Raw genomic sequence first — 18,286 nt, 5'->3', positions numbered from 1 at the left:
CGATCCTTTATAACACTAAACCTTTAAAGTGCCCGTTCAGTAGGATGGCAAGCACCTCGAAGGCAGGGATTGTTGTTTTGTTTTGCTTTTAAAGATAAACCCCACTATTTTAAGAAAGTCCAACTTGCTTCGCTTCATTCACTATTCTACAGCCACACCCTCACCAGTTGACTTGCTGCTAAAGGCATATCCTTTCTTGTCCAGTTTAGGAACCATGACCAAATCAATGCTACCCATTGCTCCCATTGGGTGCCTTGATTCACTACCAGATGTCTCTTCCTCACTAGTAGCCTTTCTACCTTAGAACAACTGGCCCTGAGTTTTCCTGAATGGGGGGAAACTCTTTTTCTGGGACTCCTTTTTCAGGAGGGCCCAGTCATGTTTCACTTCCTCCACTCTCTGGACTTCTCCTATATAACCACTTTACCTCCAGGGGGTACCCTTTTCTTATGTTATTTACAGTTTTTGAAAATGGTTTGCCAAATAAAGGTTAGATAATTTTAACTGTAACCTGTGTTTTTGTTTTTGCTATAGAGAGTATGAGAGAGAGGGGAAAACCTGTGCATAATTAGCCATACCAAAATCAACTGTCCTACCTTGGTAATCAACAGATTGCCTGGGAACTCAGAGCACTTTATGAATCCAATTTACACTGTGCATTTTAAGGTAGTCTTTTTTTAAGCTTTGCAGAGAAAGGAGGCTATTTGGAACTGGGACTTTTAAAGTAGACTAAAATGCTCTTGTGCTGATTCATTAGCTCTAAGCATACAAATTCTATACCCCAGAGGCCTTGGGTTTTTCCTTCACTCTCAGAAGAAAGAGAGGGGGCCAAGAGGAGAAGAGAGCTCAAGAAAAGGTCTTGGCTAAGCCAGCCACTGTGACCTCTGCTGAGCAACACTGGCCAAACCAACAACCACCTCACTCAACATTCTGTCTTGGGTCATGGGATTATGAAGAATTTCACAGGAGAACAGTTTTACTCTGGAAGTAAACCTCCAAGAATCAGGCGCTTCTTCCCACTTCGATCTTTGAAAATATCAACCAGAGCTCATCGGAATAAAAGGGAAACTTAGGGCTACTCTGGATGAGATATTTAGAGGGACACTAATAGTCAGTTTATTGGTTCACGCTAAATACAAAAGTAGAGAATTTGCTGACCATAATCAAGTAGGAAAGAACAAGTAGGCTCCAAGTTATAAACATAAATGACATTACTTTTGGAGGAAAGGACATAAAACTCTTCCTACTAAGTCTCTGCAGTAGGTTCAAAAGAAGTGAGGAAGGAATTAGGTTCAGGTCAGCATATTGAATTTATCAGGATGAAACATAAACCAAGCAACAACAAGCAAGAGAACCCATTCAAACCGTCAGAATGTTTTCCCAGCAAAAGCCAGGAATTGAGAAAAGGAGACTTAGGAGAAATACGAGACATTTCAGACTTCTGACTCAGGCTAGAATGGGGATCACCCACAAAAAGGGGAGCACTTCGGGGTACAGTGCCCTTGTATCATGTCCTTCCCCTGAGCTTTGCTCGTAGGTTAAACTCTGGGTGTCCTACTTTTTTCTCCTCAGGGTCCTGCCAATAAGAGATTAGCCTGTGAAACTTACCCCCAAAATGATAAGCTTTGCTAACCCACAAGACACTTCCTTAAACCATATCCCCAGTGTATCTCCTGGTTCTCCCTTCGTATCCTTGATCACAATCTATCTGCCTGCACAAGGGCCTTCAGGTCCTAGTTGCTGAATCAATGAAAGCTCTCCCTCCCTCCAAAAAAACCCGAACAACAACAAAACTCCAAGTTTTGAGAAACTAAAAGGAAAGCTGTTATAGGATTCCTTGATCTGCCCAACAGACTCTGCTACTCAGAATGTTATCAGAGAGTCCCCAAACCCCCTCACCCCCACAGAACACATTAGGGATTAAGGGCTTGCCAAAACCCAGGGTATTTTTTCCTAGACTTCCAGTCTATATCTCAATTGTCTGCTGATTCCTCTAACAGCTATGAATCAGGCAAGTTTACACATAAGCCACTTGACCATCATGAGGAACACATATGGAGATAAGCAATGGTCAATTCATGAACAAAACATTTAGAAGGGAAAGTTTCCTCCTTTTTGACAGAACACGTTGCCCCAGAATGTTTTTCTTTGGGTGACCCAGTTGTGCCACTCAAAACCAGAGTTAGGAACACAGCGTCCTAAATCTGGGGCAGGAAGGACCTTAGAGGCCATCAATCCCAATCCTTGCATGTTTCAGCTGAAGGAACTGAGGCCCAGGGATGTTACGTAGATTGCCCCAAGTCACACAGATAGAGTCAGAGTCAGAAGCAAGATTCGAACCTCAGTACTCTCTCTAGAGTCATGCTGCCCCTTTGTAGGCATTTCTGCATTGTTGAGTCCTTCCCTAAAACAGGTCTCAAATTAGCACAGTGCCAGGTGCATGGTAGGTGCTAAATAAATGCTTATTGAAGAGCTGATATGTACTAACCAAAAATTCCTCATCTCTTTTGAAATGATGCAATAGCATCCCATTAAACTGTCACACCTCCTAGTGACCCTGTCAGAGTAAGGCCAGAAGTGAGGGCCCAAAGTTTCTTTCCCTCCTGCAGGCTTGAATATCAATTAATCTCTAGTACCCGAAGTCTTCCCTCATCCGAGCAGCATGAACAATCCTCAGGCCCCAAGTCCTCACTCCTTTCCCCCAATACCTGGGCCTGCTGGTCCCAGAGAAGAACCTGACCAAAACCCACCAGACTTTACTGGTTTGGGAGGGTGCCCCATTCCCAGTAGGCCCAACATGTTTCCATTTTCTTCCCTGATTGCCCTTCATATAAAAATGTCCCCTCAATAAAGTTGATGTGCTTTACTGCCTTCCTGTGTTCCAAGTCTCCTCATACTGAAACTTAGTGTTCCAAACCTTCCTAAGTCTGCACCAAGGCCCCTTTTTACCCACCAATCTATTCCTAGTGGCATGCCAAGTAACAACTTACCGACAAGGCATGTTGTATGAGGGGATCATCACTGAAGGAGATAATGTTGGGAATGATGTCCAGGGCACTGAACTCCAGCATGGCTGTGTTGATAGAAGCAACATCAAAGGATGGGCCTGCCACAAAGAATATGGCGACCTTCCTCATGAGGATGCCATTACGAATACGTTTGAAGACATTTCTTGCCACAAATCTCAGGGCAATGCCAAGGTCCCGCTGGCCCATGGACTGCTCCAAAGGTATGTTCCTGACGGCTTGGAGGAGTAGATTCTTGTTCTGAAAGTCTGAGAAGCGAACCAAGTAATGGATTTTGGTGTTGTATGAAACAATTGCCACCCGAGCATCTGTTGGACAGTTGTTTTGGCTGATGCTCATCCCTCTTAGCAGTGACAGCAAAATGTCCCTCATCCTCTCGAATTCTGACTCTGTAACACCTTCAGACATGTCTAGAGCAAAGACCACCTCAGTTGGGAAGGCTGGACATTTGGCTTTATCTTGAAAACAAAGAATAATAAATAACTAGGATGTCAGTAAAAGCTCTGAATATTCCATGTTTGTAAACAAGAAAAAAATACACAAAGTTACTTACGTGATGAACAAGCTGGAAAGGAAAGAAAGAAAAAGAGGAAAAATGGTGTAACTGGTATTTAGACAAAAAGCATCTCTTTTACATTTCATGCTTTCAGCAGAAAGCCAAAGAATCATCACTTCACAGGAATCTTTGTGGTCATGAAATCTATCTGCTTACAGAGTTAGACCTAGACTATACAAGGCAGATGGCCCTAGGAAAGGAGGCACTCTTCTTTAGACAATAGTAGAATAGAAAGCGCTAAGGCAAGGAAGAAGGCCAAAGGCATCTAAATTAGACCTATTTGTTAGGGGGGAAGTTAACTACCCCTGGTCCTGGGGAAAATAGATGTTTGACAAGATAAAAATATCCTGGAGTATAACCTCCTCCCCACTCCAATCCATCCTCCACAACAGCTACAGAATGGAAAGTTCCAAAGCCAAGGCTTAATCATTCCATTCTATTGCTTAAGACACTTCGATGGCTCCCCATTGCCTCCAATCTATCTTTCCAGATTGATTTTCCATTTATCTCCTCATAGTCTATGCTCCAGCCAAACTAGCCTACTTGTTGTGCCCTGCACATGACATCCTGTCTCCCACTTCCGAACCTTTGCCAAGCTTTCCCCCATGTTGTTCCTCTTCATTTCTGACTCTTGGAATCCCTGACTCCCTATGAGGCTCGGCACCAGTACCACCAGCTACTTGAGGCCTTTCCTGATCTTTTTCATTGTTACTGTGCTCCTTCTACCAAATTATTCTGTATTGACTTTGTATTGACTTATCTGGTGTGTGGTCTTCCACCAGTAGAATGGAAACTCCTTGAAGGCAGGGACTAGTTTGTCTTTGTATTCCCAATGTCTGGCAGAGTGTCATGTATGAAGTAGGCACTTGAAAAATTCTATTTAATGGATGATTAATAAAAAAGTGGACATTTATCATGGGACCAAAGTAGTCTGGGAATAAGACTGGTGTTACATCAAGGTTAAAGATAAATGAATTTTCAATTTATAGATAGATATACATATATCTACATAGTGTATATATATGTGTGTGCATCCACGTATGTGTATGTATGTAGATTATATATGTGTATGCACATATGCATGTATATGTATGTGGGGGAATACATATATACACATATACATACATACATACATACATCCGAGCAAGATGGTATTTTTTTCTACTGAAGAACAAATTTTGATTTTCCTTATTAAAGTGTTTATAAAGCTCTGTGGCAAATAAGAGCTAAGATGCCTTAGTGAATAAAGTGCCAAGCTCAGAGTCAGTAAGATGTTAATTCAAATCCCACTTCCTCCACTCATTAGCTCTCTGACTACACAAGGTGCTTGGCCCTCCGTTTCCCCATTGGTGCCACTCATTAGGGATAATCATCCCTCCAACGTCTACCTCACAGGGTTGTTACAAGACTTAAAGACACAGAGGACATTGCAGACTTTAAGGCACAATATCGATGGATGGCCTGACAAGCCACAAGCCATCCCCAAGCACAAAATGAGAAGCTTGCCGGTGAATGTTCCATCTACCAGGCTTCAAGCCCCAGTGCTCGGCTTCTTCTCCATTCTGATATGACATGCAAAGACCTGCTATTGGTACAGCTTTGCGACTATTAAGAGAGTTACTGAAGTCACAGCGTCATTCTCATTTTATGGCTCTTTCATCAAGAGCCATGCCTTCCAGAGCGTCAGTTAAATCAGATGGTGAGGAGCTACTTGGATATACAGCCATCAGCCAATCAACAAGCATTGTGCCAGGCACTGCACTCAGTGCTGGGGATACAGGGGTCATTCCTGAAGCTGTCACAGGGCGGCCCCTCCAGTCAAGCAGGGGATGTGTAGATTTACCCAGAGAGGCCAGGGAGAGGTTGGGCTACTCACGGCAATTCTTTCGTGTGAAGTTAACAATGTCACAAGCCTGTTTAAGAGGGAGGAACAAAAGAAAGTTACCAAAGCAGAAAATATCAATGATTTAGAAAAGGTTAATAGAGTTTAGAAATATTTCATAATGCTATCAATGTCCACAGTCAGTTTTTCTCTTGTAGGAAATTCCAAGGTTGTGTACGGATGGGAATAGGGATGCTATGTGCAGTTTCATTGGGACAGAGAATTCCCAGGTGAGGAAACTACCTCTCCCAGTGCAGGGTAACACCATCTCTGCAACTTATAGATGAAGACAGCAGTGTCAAACTCAAACAGAAATGACCCCATAGCCCATATATTGACTTAGAAAACCACACACTAACATTATGTAAGTCATAGTATATTTTGATTATTTTGTTAACTATTTCCCGATTGAATTTAAATCTGGTCTGGGCTACTACACTGGAGGGTGTTGCCTGGGCCTACTGGCAGTGTGTTTGACATGTCTGGCCTAAAAGAACTGCCTGGAAACAAACTCCCTGCCACTGACAGCACTGTCAAATCTTCCCCCCACCCCTTACCTGGCAGTAAAACTCCCAAGTGTGCCCAGAACTGGATTAAAATGTAACTAGGAAAGGTTTTACAAAGCAAAAATACAACATAGATAAGGTTGATTTGTGGCTTCCCAAGTCAATATGTGACCCACAGGAATCCATTCCTATTTGAGTTTCACATTCCTGTCCTTGGAGCTCCGACAGGTAAGTGACTTGGGCAGGGTCACACAGCCAGTAGGGGTCGGACGCCAAGACCTGAACCCAGGTCTTCCTGACTTTGAGGCTGGCTCTCTCCCCACTATCCCATGTTGCCTCTCAAGACTGCTGCATCACATCTGTATCTCCAGACAGTATGTTTCTGGACATGTCTGAAGAGTATTTTATAACCTTGATAGTTTTTATGTATGTGAAGGAAAATAATTTTTATCTGATGCTTAGCATAAATTGTCCCATCTTGTTCTTCCTCTCCCCTCAGTCCTAGCTTCTTCGAGGCTGGGGTCACAGAGGAATCACTCCTGGGTGTCAGCACAGTTCAGTTCTTTGATCTCCAAGATGGTGCCCCCCTTAACACCCTGCCCTTCCTGGAAGGGGCTGTTGAGAGCTATGACTAGTTCTCAGCGAATGATCTTGCTTCCTTCCCTCCCACCATCCCTCTGCCCACCACCTTCCACTGCTGAGAAAGCCAAGCCCTGTTGTCCTGTCCCTTCTCTGTCATGAGGGCATAGATGTGGAACAAGGAGGGACTTTAGAGGTCATCTAGGGTATCCCCCTCATTTTACAGGTGAGGAAACTGAGGCTAGGGTAGGAAATGAAAATGCTGGAGGTCAAGCCCTGCCTGGCCCTCATCTCTGAGCTTGTTCTACTCTCAGTCTAGTCCTTTGTTGCCATCATCTATGGCCGACCCAAACCATGTATTTCCTTGTGTCCCTTTGCTTGCAATGTGGGCAACTGGGGTAGTCTGACCCCCTCCCCATGCGGCTTTCCTCTGAGCTTCAGGTTGGCAACCCTATGGCTGTTCCATTGTTAGGGAATCTCTAACTGGGGACATATATGATAAGTCATTTATCTGGAACTGTCCTCACTGTCAGCTTCCCTCCCTAAGGCTAATAGCCCGACTTTCTTTATTACTGACCTGCTCGCAGCCCTTGGGGCGGTTTGGGGAGGGTGAGTATGAGGGGCTACAGTTAGGACTCCAGTTCACTTCCATTCTGTCCTAATGTTGTTATACACTGCCCCCTAGTGTTATACCCACACATAAATACATATGACTTATAGTTAGATAAAATGGCGGGGGGGGGAGTTACATAACTTAAAAAAAGAATCTTCCATGACACTGTTATCTAAATATCCAGGCCCCCCCTCTCCCCACTCCCTAGTATATTTCCAATATGGGCCCAGAGTTGGGCAGCATATCTGCCATTTGTAACTGCCCAGAGAAGGTTGGAGAGGCTCATCACTGGGGGGGGTGGGGGGAAGAGGGGTGCTATGGGGATAGGATTTTTTTCAGTCATAATAACCCTCGAAGCCGACTACTATGTCCCCACTGGCCTATGATATGCCTATGTGAAGAGCTGATCACACCAATCAGTCAAGCAAGAATCCTTGAAGAGCTGTAATCTCTACATAAACAACAAACATCTCCCCAAAACACCCACTGATTTATGCTTAGGTTTTTAGGAACAAAGCTATGACATGCATCGAGGACTTTGTAGTCTTCTTCATACTAGAAGAAGTCATAATGAGGGAAACTAAGGAATCTTTCTGAGAGATGAGCTGATCTGTAACGAGTAAAAGCAAACAGCTTTCACTGGGTAACCAACCAGAAGCTAGGTGGATGGAATGAAATTCAGAACAGAGATCGTCACTCACCATCATGTCTGCCAAACCCTTCAATCCCTTGGTGCCCTGAAATGAAGAGAACCCATGGTTAAGAAGGCTGGATTCCACATGTCACTGTATGCTCTGTTCCCTCCTCTCCCCTCCCTGGTCACCTCGTCTCTATTTGGTGAATGCCATGGTAAGTGCCTACAGTCTCCTGTGAGAGAAAGTGAGTTTTTTGAAGGCAGGGTGAGGATTAGAGTAGATGCTACCCCTTCACCAACCCCCATGCTCGGCTCTGAAACTAACTCAATATCTCTGGGGCCCAACAGGCCCATGTTTGGAAGTGGCAATGGGGAGCAAGGAGTACAGCTGCTCTTGGAAATTTCTTATCAGATAACAGGCTTCCTACATTCAGTGTTTACTACACCAAAGGATAATCTAAATGAAATATTACCATTGGTCCAGGTGGCCCTGGATCTCCTGGTGATCCATGTGGCCCAGGCAAGCCAGAGTTTCCCTAAAGAGAATCAAACCAAAATCAAATGTTGTCTCCTTTGGTGCCACCTTTATTATCTTTTCAGAAACCATCTCCCCTACCCCAGCCCCCAGCACTGAGAGCCCCACCATGTCTTTGCAAACCTAGGATAATAAGCTTGACATAAAGTCCAAGGATTTTTAGAGAAAAGGAGTCCTGTTAATCAACCCCTAGTGGAATGTGGAGAACGAATGTGGAGCAAGGTTTACCTTTCAATAAAAACATCCAGACTTCCTTGAAACAGATCTAAAAAGATGGCCAAGTACCCAATGAGGCTTTCAAGTGTGGAATGCCCTTGCAAAGAACAGTTGTGACCATCATGGAGGGATTTCCTCCTAGTGAAGGGAGGCTATTTGCAGAGCCTCCTAGTCAAGTGTCCAGGTCAGATGCCCTGGCCAGAGCATCCCCAGAGTATTGTGTTTAATTCTGGGGCCACATTGTAGAGGGACACTGAGAAGCTGGAGCATGGCTAGAGAAGGTCATCCAAGATAGTGCTAAGACTCAAAGCCCAGCCACATAAATATTGGTTGAAGGACTCAGAGAAGATGCGATAGCTGTCTTCAAGTATCTGAGAGGCTTCCATGAGGAAGGAATAGGTATGTTCTGCCTGGCCCCAGAGGGCAGAAAGAGGAGAAGGAAGGAAGGAGGGAAGCACTGCAGAGAGAAACAGTTTGGTTCATATATGGAAAAATTTCCTAATAGAACTGTCCAAAAATGGAATGGACTGCCTAGGAGGTCAGCCTGAGAGATGCCTTATCAAAAAACAACTTAGCAGAAAGAAAAGACAGAGAAAATTTTAAGGCAAATGGTCTGTTCTGAGGCTTCTTCTTCTACCCTTTCTGATATGGTCCTAAAAAGCATCAATATAAAATAAAAAGAAAAGAAAAGAAAGGTGCCTGAGTTTATTTTTAACTGATTTTAGCCTGCCCAGGGGAAAGATGTATTTTGTGTTATCATACACTTGTATGCTCAGCCTCAGAAGAGAAGAAGGTTGAGGGATAGAAGAGAAATGTTGGAGGATTCCTTGAAAACCTTACAACTCCAAGGACCCAGAGAGCCTCCTAAAGAATCCTGTGTATGGTCTCTGTATACTGCCTGGCAGACAGCCAGGAATACCGCTCCCCCAGCCCCCCAGTCCTCTGAGTCTCACCCTTTTCCCTGGAAATCCCTTCACTCCTTGGTTTCCGGGTGGGCCTTTATCACCATCTTCCCCCTTTAGAGATTTAAAGCGAGATTCTTGAGAATGAGGAAGTTGCAGGGCTAACCAACAACAAATGTGAGCCTCCCTGCCAGCCAGCTGACTTACTTGTACACCAGGGTATCCAGGGAAGCCAGGCTTACCCTAGAATCGAAGACAACAGGAAATTTGATTTAATGTCTTCTTAATTAAGCCTTTGTTATGAAACTCCTCAAGCAAAAAAGGTGAAACATTTCTTAATTCTGAGCAAACAGACAGTATACCATTGCCAAGAAAAACAACTACAGAGAGCTTTCATCTTCTGCCGCTCTTAAGGGACCATATTTCATTTATACAACTCAAGATAAGATAATTTTAAAATGATTTTTACAAAATTTCCCTCCTTCAACCTGATGTCTATGCAGTATTCTTTATTAGGAATTTTTTTTCAGATAACTCAGGCCTGATCCAATAGTGAGCCAGGATAAGTCAAATACCATCTTTGGAAGCGTAAGGGAGAACTATGGCCCTTTACCAGGAGCACTGCACAATGTCTAGAAAAATCCATAGGAATCTATTGGCCAATGACACAGGGTCTATAAAATGAATGCGGTTGGAGTCAGTGGTCTTTAAGTTCCTTTCCAGCTCTTAAGCCATGAACCTAGGGAGTCTCCATAAATAGTTCGTTGACTTGTATTCTACCCAGGATGCCTCACTAAACTAGCTCTCCACTGAAGGACAAGTCAGACTTCCCAGATGCTAGAAAGAAGGAGTCAGGAGGCTCATGGTCTAGTTCAAGCTTTGTTATTGCATAGATATGTGACTTCAAGTCTCTTCAACTTTCTAGGCCTCATTTGCTTCATCTGTAAAGTGAATGAGCTGGACCAGAAGAATGATCCCCAAGGCCACACATCCAGCTCTGACTGTATGAGAAGTCTAGGGGACCAAAAGAACCCTAAGTGAAAGCAACCAAGTATACCTTTCGTCTTTTCTGTTACAAACTTCTGGAAAAGGGAAATTTTGAAACTAAACTTTAGGAAAAAATTATATTGGTTTTGGTCCATCAGCTTGTTATCCACTGGATGTAGTCATCAGGCCGGGTGCTAAATTGGGTCACTCTTGCCTTCAAGGAAGAGGCAGCCTCTGATTCATAGTAAATTAACAATTTGAACTTACCTTAGCTCCTTTTCTTCCTGGATGGCCATACCTATCATTGCCATCTATACCCTAAGATGACAAAAGCATAAAGGGAAGGTCTTAGTTAACGAGGTCGCTCTGACACCTGAATTGCCAGGCAAGGAATCTTAGTGGTTCCATGATGGAACAGTGGTTTGGAAAGCTAGATGCCTAATACCTAGATTCAGACTAGGGAATAAAGGGATTCTTTGGGATAAAAAATAACTATTAGGGAGCCAAAGAGTCTCTACTCTTCAGACAGTACCCTTAGACCATATAAGATCCAAATGGTGTCCTCAAACAAAAGCTCTGCTTTTCCACAAGGTGAAATAATAAAGAAACTTGCTGATTTAGGATTATTGGTCCAGATGGGGAAGAGATGTCAGAGGTCACTGAGTCTTATTGCCTTATCTTACAAATAAGAACCATGAGGAGGAAAGTGACTTGCCCACCATCACACAATTAACAAGTTATCTGCAGGAAGATTTGAACTCAAATCTTCCCAATTCTAAGTCCAGTACTCTACCTATTGTTCCACCTAGCTTACAAGGAGGCACCTAGGTAGCTCAGTGGCTAGAGAGCTGGGCCTGGAGTCAGGAAGAGCTGAGTTTAAATCTGTTCTTGGACACTTACTAGCTGTGTGATCCTGGACAAGTCACTTAACCTCTGTCTGCCTTAATCCCCTGAAGAAGGAAATGGCAAAACACTCTAATATCTTTGCCAAGAAAATCCCATCCAGGGTCAAGAAGAATTGGACACTACTGAACTACTAAACACAAACTTACAAGTCATTTATTTTTAACATTCATTTTTGAAAAGTTTTGAGTTCCAAATTCTCTCCCTTCATCCTGCCACGATGGAGGAAAAGCAAACACTGGGAAAATGTGATATGACCATGCAAACTGGTATCTTTCCTGAACACAAGTTGTAAGAAAGACAAAAGACAGGAAATTACAGGCAATTTTTAGGTGGGAAGCCAGAGGCAAAGAGGGAACTAAGAGAAGTGAGAGAGACCCAGAAGGTGCTGTGCCCTTATTGTGCTGGGCAAAGAAAGCTAAAGCTAAGTTCTCTGACGTGGCTGATGAGAATGAGGTCCAAAAGGATGGCACTAAATCTTCTCTCTTATGAGTGTAAGATGTGTCATGAGCATCCACTACCACCACCACCCCCTAGGTCTAAATTATGGATTTTGGAGAATTTCACCCACAAAATTCTGGGAAGTAACCCTTTTGACTGAGATGCTTTTAAATCAGCACCCGTGGGTAAAGGTGCAAGTCAACAGGAATGAAGACCCCGGAAGGCTGACTGTATTTTAAGTAAAGGAGTTTAGCGAGAAGGGAAAAAAGAAGGCAACTCCCAACATTTTAATATTCTCATTGTGGTTTGACCTTCAAGGTTAGGTGTGACAGATTATCGACTCATATTTTAAGAAGTCATTTATTGAAGAAGAGATTAAGGATGCCCAAAGGGAAAAGAGAAACAAATAACAAATGAGAAATGTGTTTATCTGTGAGCTGGTCCAAGATTCAGAAACAGAAGAATGAGACTCACAGGCTGCCCTCTTGGTCCTTCTGGTCCCACTGCTCCATTTTCTCCTGGATAACCAAGCTCACCCTTTGGCAACAGAAATTAAACATGGAATTAATTTTATCTGATGGTCCAGCCTTGCAAGTTGGTATACTTCATCTTGCCAATGGCCACAATTCACAAACACTATTCCCGCACACACAGGTGCTTGGAAGAGGGAGGTGTGGGAAACCTTTGATACAAGTTAGGCTGAGACGCAGATGACAGGTATATCACTGGGCTCATACTTAGTCTTCCCAACTCTGTAGAACCTGCTAGATCTTCTCTGCTATCGTAATGGTCTTTTAGAACCTGAAATCAGCTGTATACCATAATGAATCACAATGAATAAATGAAGTAGAACTTTAATGGACTGATAGTTACTATATTTCATATATATACAGGTATGTATTTATGTACCAATTGTGCACATATATGTATATATAGATGGAACATTTACATCATATGCATTTATATAGGCATGCATATATGCACATATACATTATATGTATACAGATATCTACATATATGTATATCTTATCAAAACTTAAAATTGCACTAAGACTTTTGAGGCACCCTTTACATCTATACATTTTTGTATATGTCTATGCTACATATGTGTATATATATTTATTTATGCATACATACACACACATACATATATTTCCAGTTGTTGAGCAGGGCTTGATCTGCATTAACAGAATTTTCCTCATTTTTAATTCCTTATACTGACAAAATCACTGACAAAAATCTAAAAAAAAAGGCATGACTACACACAGATAGAAATATGGTCTACAGTGTAGATTGAGAAGTCTATCTCCTGCCAATGGTTGTAAATGTAGAATTTAGTTTCAATGTTTACTGTTTATATACATGTATGTCTATATGTTCTATATGTCATAAATTATATATGTGCACACACACTCATATATATATATACATGTATAGATTGTATGTGTTTATTTAAATTGTACAGCTACATATACAGACACTGGGGTGTAAGAGTCCCTATCCTGTACATATATATATATATACATACATGCATATATATATATACATACATGCATATATATACTTCTAAGTGCATATACAACAAAAATTCCAACCAAAAGTGTGCTGACAACTGTTTAATAATTGGCTCTCTGGGAGTTTAAAAAAAAAAGCTATTCATGACCCACTTTGGGATTTATTCTGCATTATTCACGTTTTCTCCATCACTCTCTTAAGTCTAATCAACAAAACAGTAAATCAAGCTCTGATCTGTAGAGTTTGCTGATTTCTGAGAGGCAAATGTTCACATCGAAGGTCACCCCTGACCTTCCTCTGGTATTTGAAACCCTTCCTCCTCAGACTCCAGCAGATTTTTCAGGAGTTTCCCTCCCTGCCCCACTCATGAAGCCAAGCTGGTTATTCCCTGGGCCCAACATTCCACTCTACCCTCTCACCTCCCTGCCTAGAACATTCTCCCTCTTAATAAATGCTTATTGATTGATTGATTAACACATAAGCACTCATTTGTTAGTATCTGTGTGGCTATAAGACTGTCAATCCCTCTGCTTATTACAGAATGGGCCAGCCTAGTTAATAACCCATGTTCGGGGCACTCTATGCAGTAAACAAGACAAGAAATTGTCAAATAAGCATAATTCAAACTGCTTTGCTAATTATCAAATTAGGAAAACTACAGCTGATACTCACCTTCATTCCTCTCGGCCCAGTGCCCCCTTTAGGACCAAGTGGGCCTTGTGGCCCGGGCAGCCCCTGAGATAAATGGAACATGTAAGACCACCAGCAAGATCACACGAAACCTGAGCTGTGGCTCATTTGTGAACTGACCCAGTGTGCTCTACTGGAAATGTGGGCAGAGTATTCAATTCAGTTCTGCCCGTGGGTGGCATGGGGCAACTGAGTTTACTGCCGTCACCTTTCTAGAACTCAGGCGTCACCTGAGACATGCAGAATTAGGCCTGGGTGGTTTAATTGTCCAACCCATTCAAACCTCTCAAAATGGATGATATTCCATTGCTTGCCTCCTCAGTGGATGGGGGAGGGGGTGGAAGGAGGGGAGAATTTGGAACTCAAAATTTTTCAAAAATGAATGTTAAAAAGAAATAATAAATGTATTTTTAAAAACAAAAAAAAAGGTTTGATGTTTAGTTAAAACCTGGGTTACAGAAGGGATGAGAAACAATTTATTATGGGGATTATTGTTATTATTATTATTATTATTATTCCCAGTCTCTGATACATACTGGTTATGTGACCCCCATCCCCCACCCCTTTAGTCACTTCACTTCTCAATGCTCTAGACCATAGGCCAGCACTTCTTAAATCATGGCTCACAACCCCATAGTTTAAGAAGCACTGAAGGGGTCACGAGTGGAAAAGGTTTAAGAAGCCCTGCTCTAGACAACTAGTCTAGAAGACCAGAAGTCATCAATCTACGTTAACGGAGGCACTTTCTTCATAGGGAGTCCCTCTACCAATAGGTCCAATCCAAAAAAGCCCCTACAGACATGAAATGGAATGGAATATTCTCTCCTCATTTGAGGGGGGAAAACCTAATGCTGCCCAGACTGAGGAGACTGAGACCTGAATTTTTATTTAATCTAGTCATGGGACATCACAGGTAAAAAGAGTAGAAAGAAACACAATCAGTTGTGACTCTCCCTTTTCTGGCTGCCCCCCTTTCCTGGAATGCTGCCCCACCTCTCCTCTGCCTCCCCAGTTCCTTCAAGTCCTGGATGAAACCCCACCTTCTCCAAGAAATCTTCCGCTGGTCACCAGCCCCTTCTAGCACCTTCCATCTACCTTTCACATACCTTGTTCTTATATAGTTATTTGCAGGTTGCCTCCACCATCAGAACGTGAGCTCCTTGAAGGCAGGGACTATATTGTTAACAACTTTTCTTTATAGCCCTGATGCTCAGCATGTGGCCCAACTTGCGACTGACTGCCTGCGGCCAGATTACTTCTTAATTGGAGACAAGTGAGAACAAGGAAAGAATTCATGTAGCCCTACTGAGCCACCCTTCTCAGAACCCCAGTTCTGTTCAGACCTTTGATCTCCTTTCTAGCTCAGAATTGTGGCTAACAAGGAATCAGCACTCGACAGGCTGAAGAAGCTGGAGATGAACAATAGTTATCTAGAATCCATCAAGGGTTTCGACAGGGCATCGCTCAAGAAGGATAGGGTGGGGAAGCTTCCTTTACAAACCTACCTGTTCCCCTGGTAAGCCCTGCTGTCCAGACATTCCTGGTGGTCCTTGTTCACCTCTTGGACCCTGATCCAAAAATTAAAAAGAGATGCTAACTTTGCAAAAAGGCATGTAGACTCCAACACAATTCCAGTGGTCTTGGTAAATGAAGAATGACAAACGACAGCTGAGTGACGCTCTCCTGCCGTTTATAAGACTTTCAAAAACAGACCCTGCTCTTGGCCCTGGAAGACTCAGGCCAAACAAAACAGCATTTAAGGATCTTCACAAACTGGCCCCTAATGTGTCTGCCTGGTTCCACTTCACTTCCCTTCATTCATCATCCATTCTGGCCAAATTACCTTATTCCACCTCTGTGGCTCTGCACAAACAGTGTGCCCATCCATGCCTGGAATGTGCTGTATCCTCACCTCTGCCTCCAAATTGGGCGCCATCTCCTACAAGATGCCCTTCTTGATCCCCTTAGTGGTCAATGCCCTCTCCCTCCTTGCTCTGTCCTGTCTGAGCTTCTCCATTTGGGTCGTATCCCTTCAGTATAAGGATTCCTAACCTGGGTCCATGAACTTGTCCCTTAAAAAACATTTTGACAGCTGTACTTCCCTGTAATTGGTTTCCGTTATACTTTAATTTTATACATTTAAAGACATTGTTCTGAGGGGTCCATAGGCTTTACCAGACACCGCCAAAGGGATCCATGACCCAAAACAGGCTAAGACCTCCTGCTCCAGCAGAACAGAATCTCCTTCAGGGCAGGGATTGTTTCTCATGTTGTCTTTGTACCCGCAGTGCTCAGCACAATGTCTTACACACAGTAGATATTTAATAAAAACACCAACAATAGCATCTAGCATTTAGATACATATATACTTTATATATTATATTATGCATTATATACTCTATATATACTTTGTATTATATTTATATATGTACTTTAAGTTTTAGAAAGAAGTTAACATACATATTTATTATTATTACATAATATGTGATATTATATATACTTTATATTATATTATACTTATGCACATACTTTAAGCTTCACTAAGAACTTTACAAATAATGGTCTCAATTGATCCTCAAAACCACCCTGGGAGGCAGGTGTTATTCTTATCCACATTTTACAGTTGAGAAAGTGCCTGAGGCCAAATTTCAACTCGGGTCTTCCTGACTCCAGGCCCCAAGCTCTGTGCACTGTGGCACCACCAGCTGCATCACAAGATACTTGTTGGACTGACTTAGATTGGATTTAGAGTAGGACCTGTATTTTATCTTCGTATTTCCCTCTAGCACTTGCTGCAGAATATTGAAATAATAGTGGGTCCTTATTGATAAGCATTTGTGAAGTGAATCTTCTTTTTCAGACCGTACCGTGTTCAGTATCGTCACTATAGTGATGCTTTGGCAATTTTGCTGATTGGAAAGGCCAAACACAAAAACGAAGGTGGTCTCTGGAAAACAGGAAGAAGGCAACCCACAGAGGCTGTGCTAGGACAAGGCAAAGATTGCCTCAGGGTCTGGCTTTGCAGCTACTCACTTATGTAAGACAACAGGAGAACTTCAGAGCTAAAAACTGGGAAACCCTGACCCCCAGAACTGTTTTGTGCTTATCAGTCCATTGCTTTAGCAGTAGCCCAGGCCTAGCCTGCTGAGGTAAGGATTTGGTAAATGACCTATTTGGTGATTGCAAGTTAGAGTAATGACTTTCACTGAGGAGACCCAGCCCTGAACCAAGAGCAGAGCAGCAGCCAAAGAGAAGACTTCTGAGCCTGGTTGAAGATAAGCGACACTTCCGTGTATGCTACCAGTTACTTTGGAGATGTGGTCAGTGAAAAGAGAAGTCATAACTCCTTGAAATACCACTTGCTGCTTAGGAGGTACAAAGCTCTTAGAGTCCTGCCACGAGAGCAGACTGCGGAAGCATCTACAAATCCCAGGCGAAGGGTTTCTGCTCTTTCTGAAAGGACACAGAACTACTCAGATGATGGAGAGGCATAGCCCAGCCTCGTAGAAGAGCCCCCCCCATCCCATATAGATCCCACATCCATCAGTGAACTTTGTGAAGACAGTCCCCGAGGAGAAAGGCTATTGAGGCCTACAGTTCTAGAGAGGTGAGTTGCTTTGGCCACATGAGCCTCATTACCATTGAAATTCAAGTCTGTGCCCACCCTGTCTATGGACACTGTGTTTATTTGAGAAATAGGTTTATAGGTGAATGTTATATAATTATTATCCTTGCTTTGACTGTGGAGTGAATGTCTTTGTTAAGAAATGAGTCAGCTGGTTAATCTGATGAGGGAATGCTGGTAGGGGCTCAAGAACTACAGAGTTAGGAGCATAACTACCCTAAGAGTATCCTAGGACCCTGAAAGTAGTAGTCTGTAGAAGTATGGTAGCGTAGTAGTAACAGTAGCAGTAGTAGTAGTAGTAGTAGTAGTAGTAGCAGTAGTAGTAGTAATAGTAGTAGTAGTAGTAGTAGTAGTAGCAGTAGTAGTAGTAGTAGTAGTAGTAGTAGTAGTAGTAGTAGTAGAAGTAGAAGTTAGTATATGCCTCTCTGGGGATCCAGCCTTCTAGTATGGGCCCAAGAGTTGGGGAAGTAAGGGGAGGAGGGGCTTCAACAATGGTAGAACAATTAACTTAAAGATATGCAGAAAAAATGAGGGCAAACAGAAAAGGAGGTTACAGGTCCAAATGATGTTTAGTCAAATAAGTTCCTGTGCATATCATGATTTTTCTAGTTTAATAAATGCTTCCTGGATTGGCTTAAATGTATATACACAGAACAAATCCTCGCCAGGATTTGTG

At 42.7% G+C, this 18,286-nt stretch overlaps 1 protein-coding gene across 1 annotated transcript in view; it reads right to left on the bottom strand.

The window, feature by feature from the left end:
- LOC118850843 (collagen alpha-4(VI) chain-like) overlaps window positions 1-18,286 on the bottom strand; it is a 107,475-nt gene that overhangs the window by 21,211 nt on the left and 67,978 nt on the right. The window contains exons 24-34 of the mRNA XM_036760490.1: window positions 15,491-15,553; window positions 13,968-14,030; window positions 12,255-12,317; window positions 10,704-10,754; window positions 9,657-9,692; window positions 9,501-9,563; window positions 8,270-8,332; window positions 7,864-7,899; window positions 5,459-5,495; window positions 3,580-3,591; window positions 2,991-3,484 (exon numbers count right to left, since the gene is read on the bottom strand). Coding sequence (XP_036616385.1) covers window positions 2,991-3,484; window positions 3,580-3,591; window positions 5,459-5,495; window positions 7,864-7,899; window positions 8,270-8,332; window positions 9,501-9,563; window positions 9,657-9,692; window positions 10,704-10,754; window positions 12,255-12,317; window positions 13,968-14,030; window positions 15,491-15,553 — 981 coding nt within the window. The remainder of the gene's footprint in view (window positions 1-2,990; window positions 3,485-3,579; window positions 3,592-5,458; window positions 5,496-7,863; window positions 7,900-8,269; window positions 8,333-9,500; window positions 9,564-9,656; window positions 9,693-10,703; window positions 10,755-12,254; window positions 12,318-13,967; window positions 14,031-15,490; window positions 15,554-18,286) is intronic.

This window comes from Trichosurus vulpecula, chromosome 5 (genome assembly GCF_011100635.1).
Source record: "Trichosurus vulpecula isolate mTriVul1 chromosome 5, mTriVul1.pri, whole genome shotgun sequence".
NCBI lineage: Eukaryota > Metazoa > Chordata > Mammalia > Diprotodontia > Phalangeridae > Trichosurus > Trichosurus vulpecula.
Note: the sequence above shows the minus strand (reverse complement) of the source record. Positions and strands in the feature narration are given on the sequence as shown.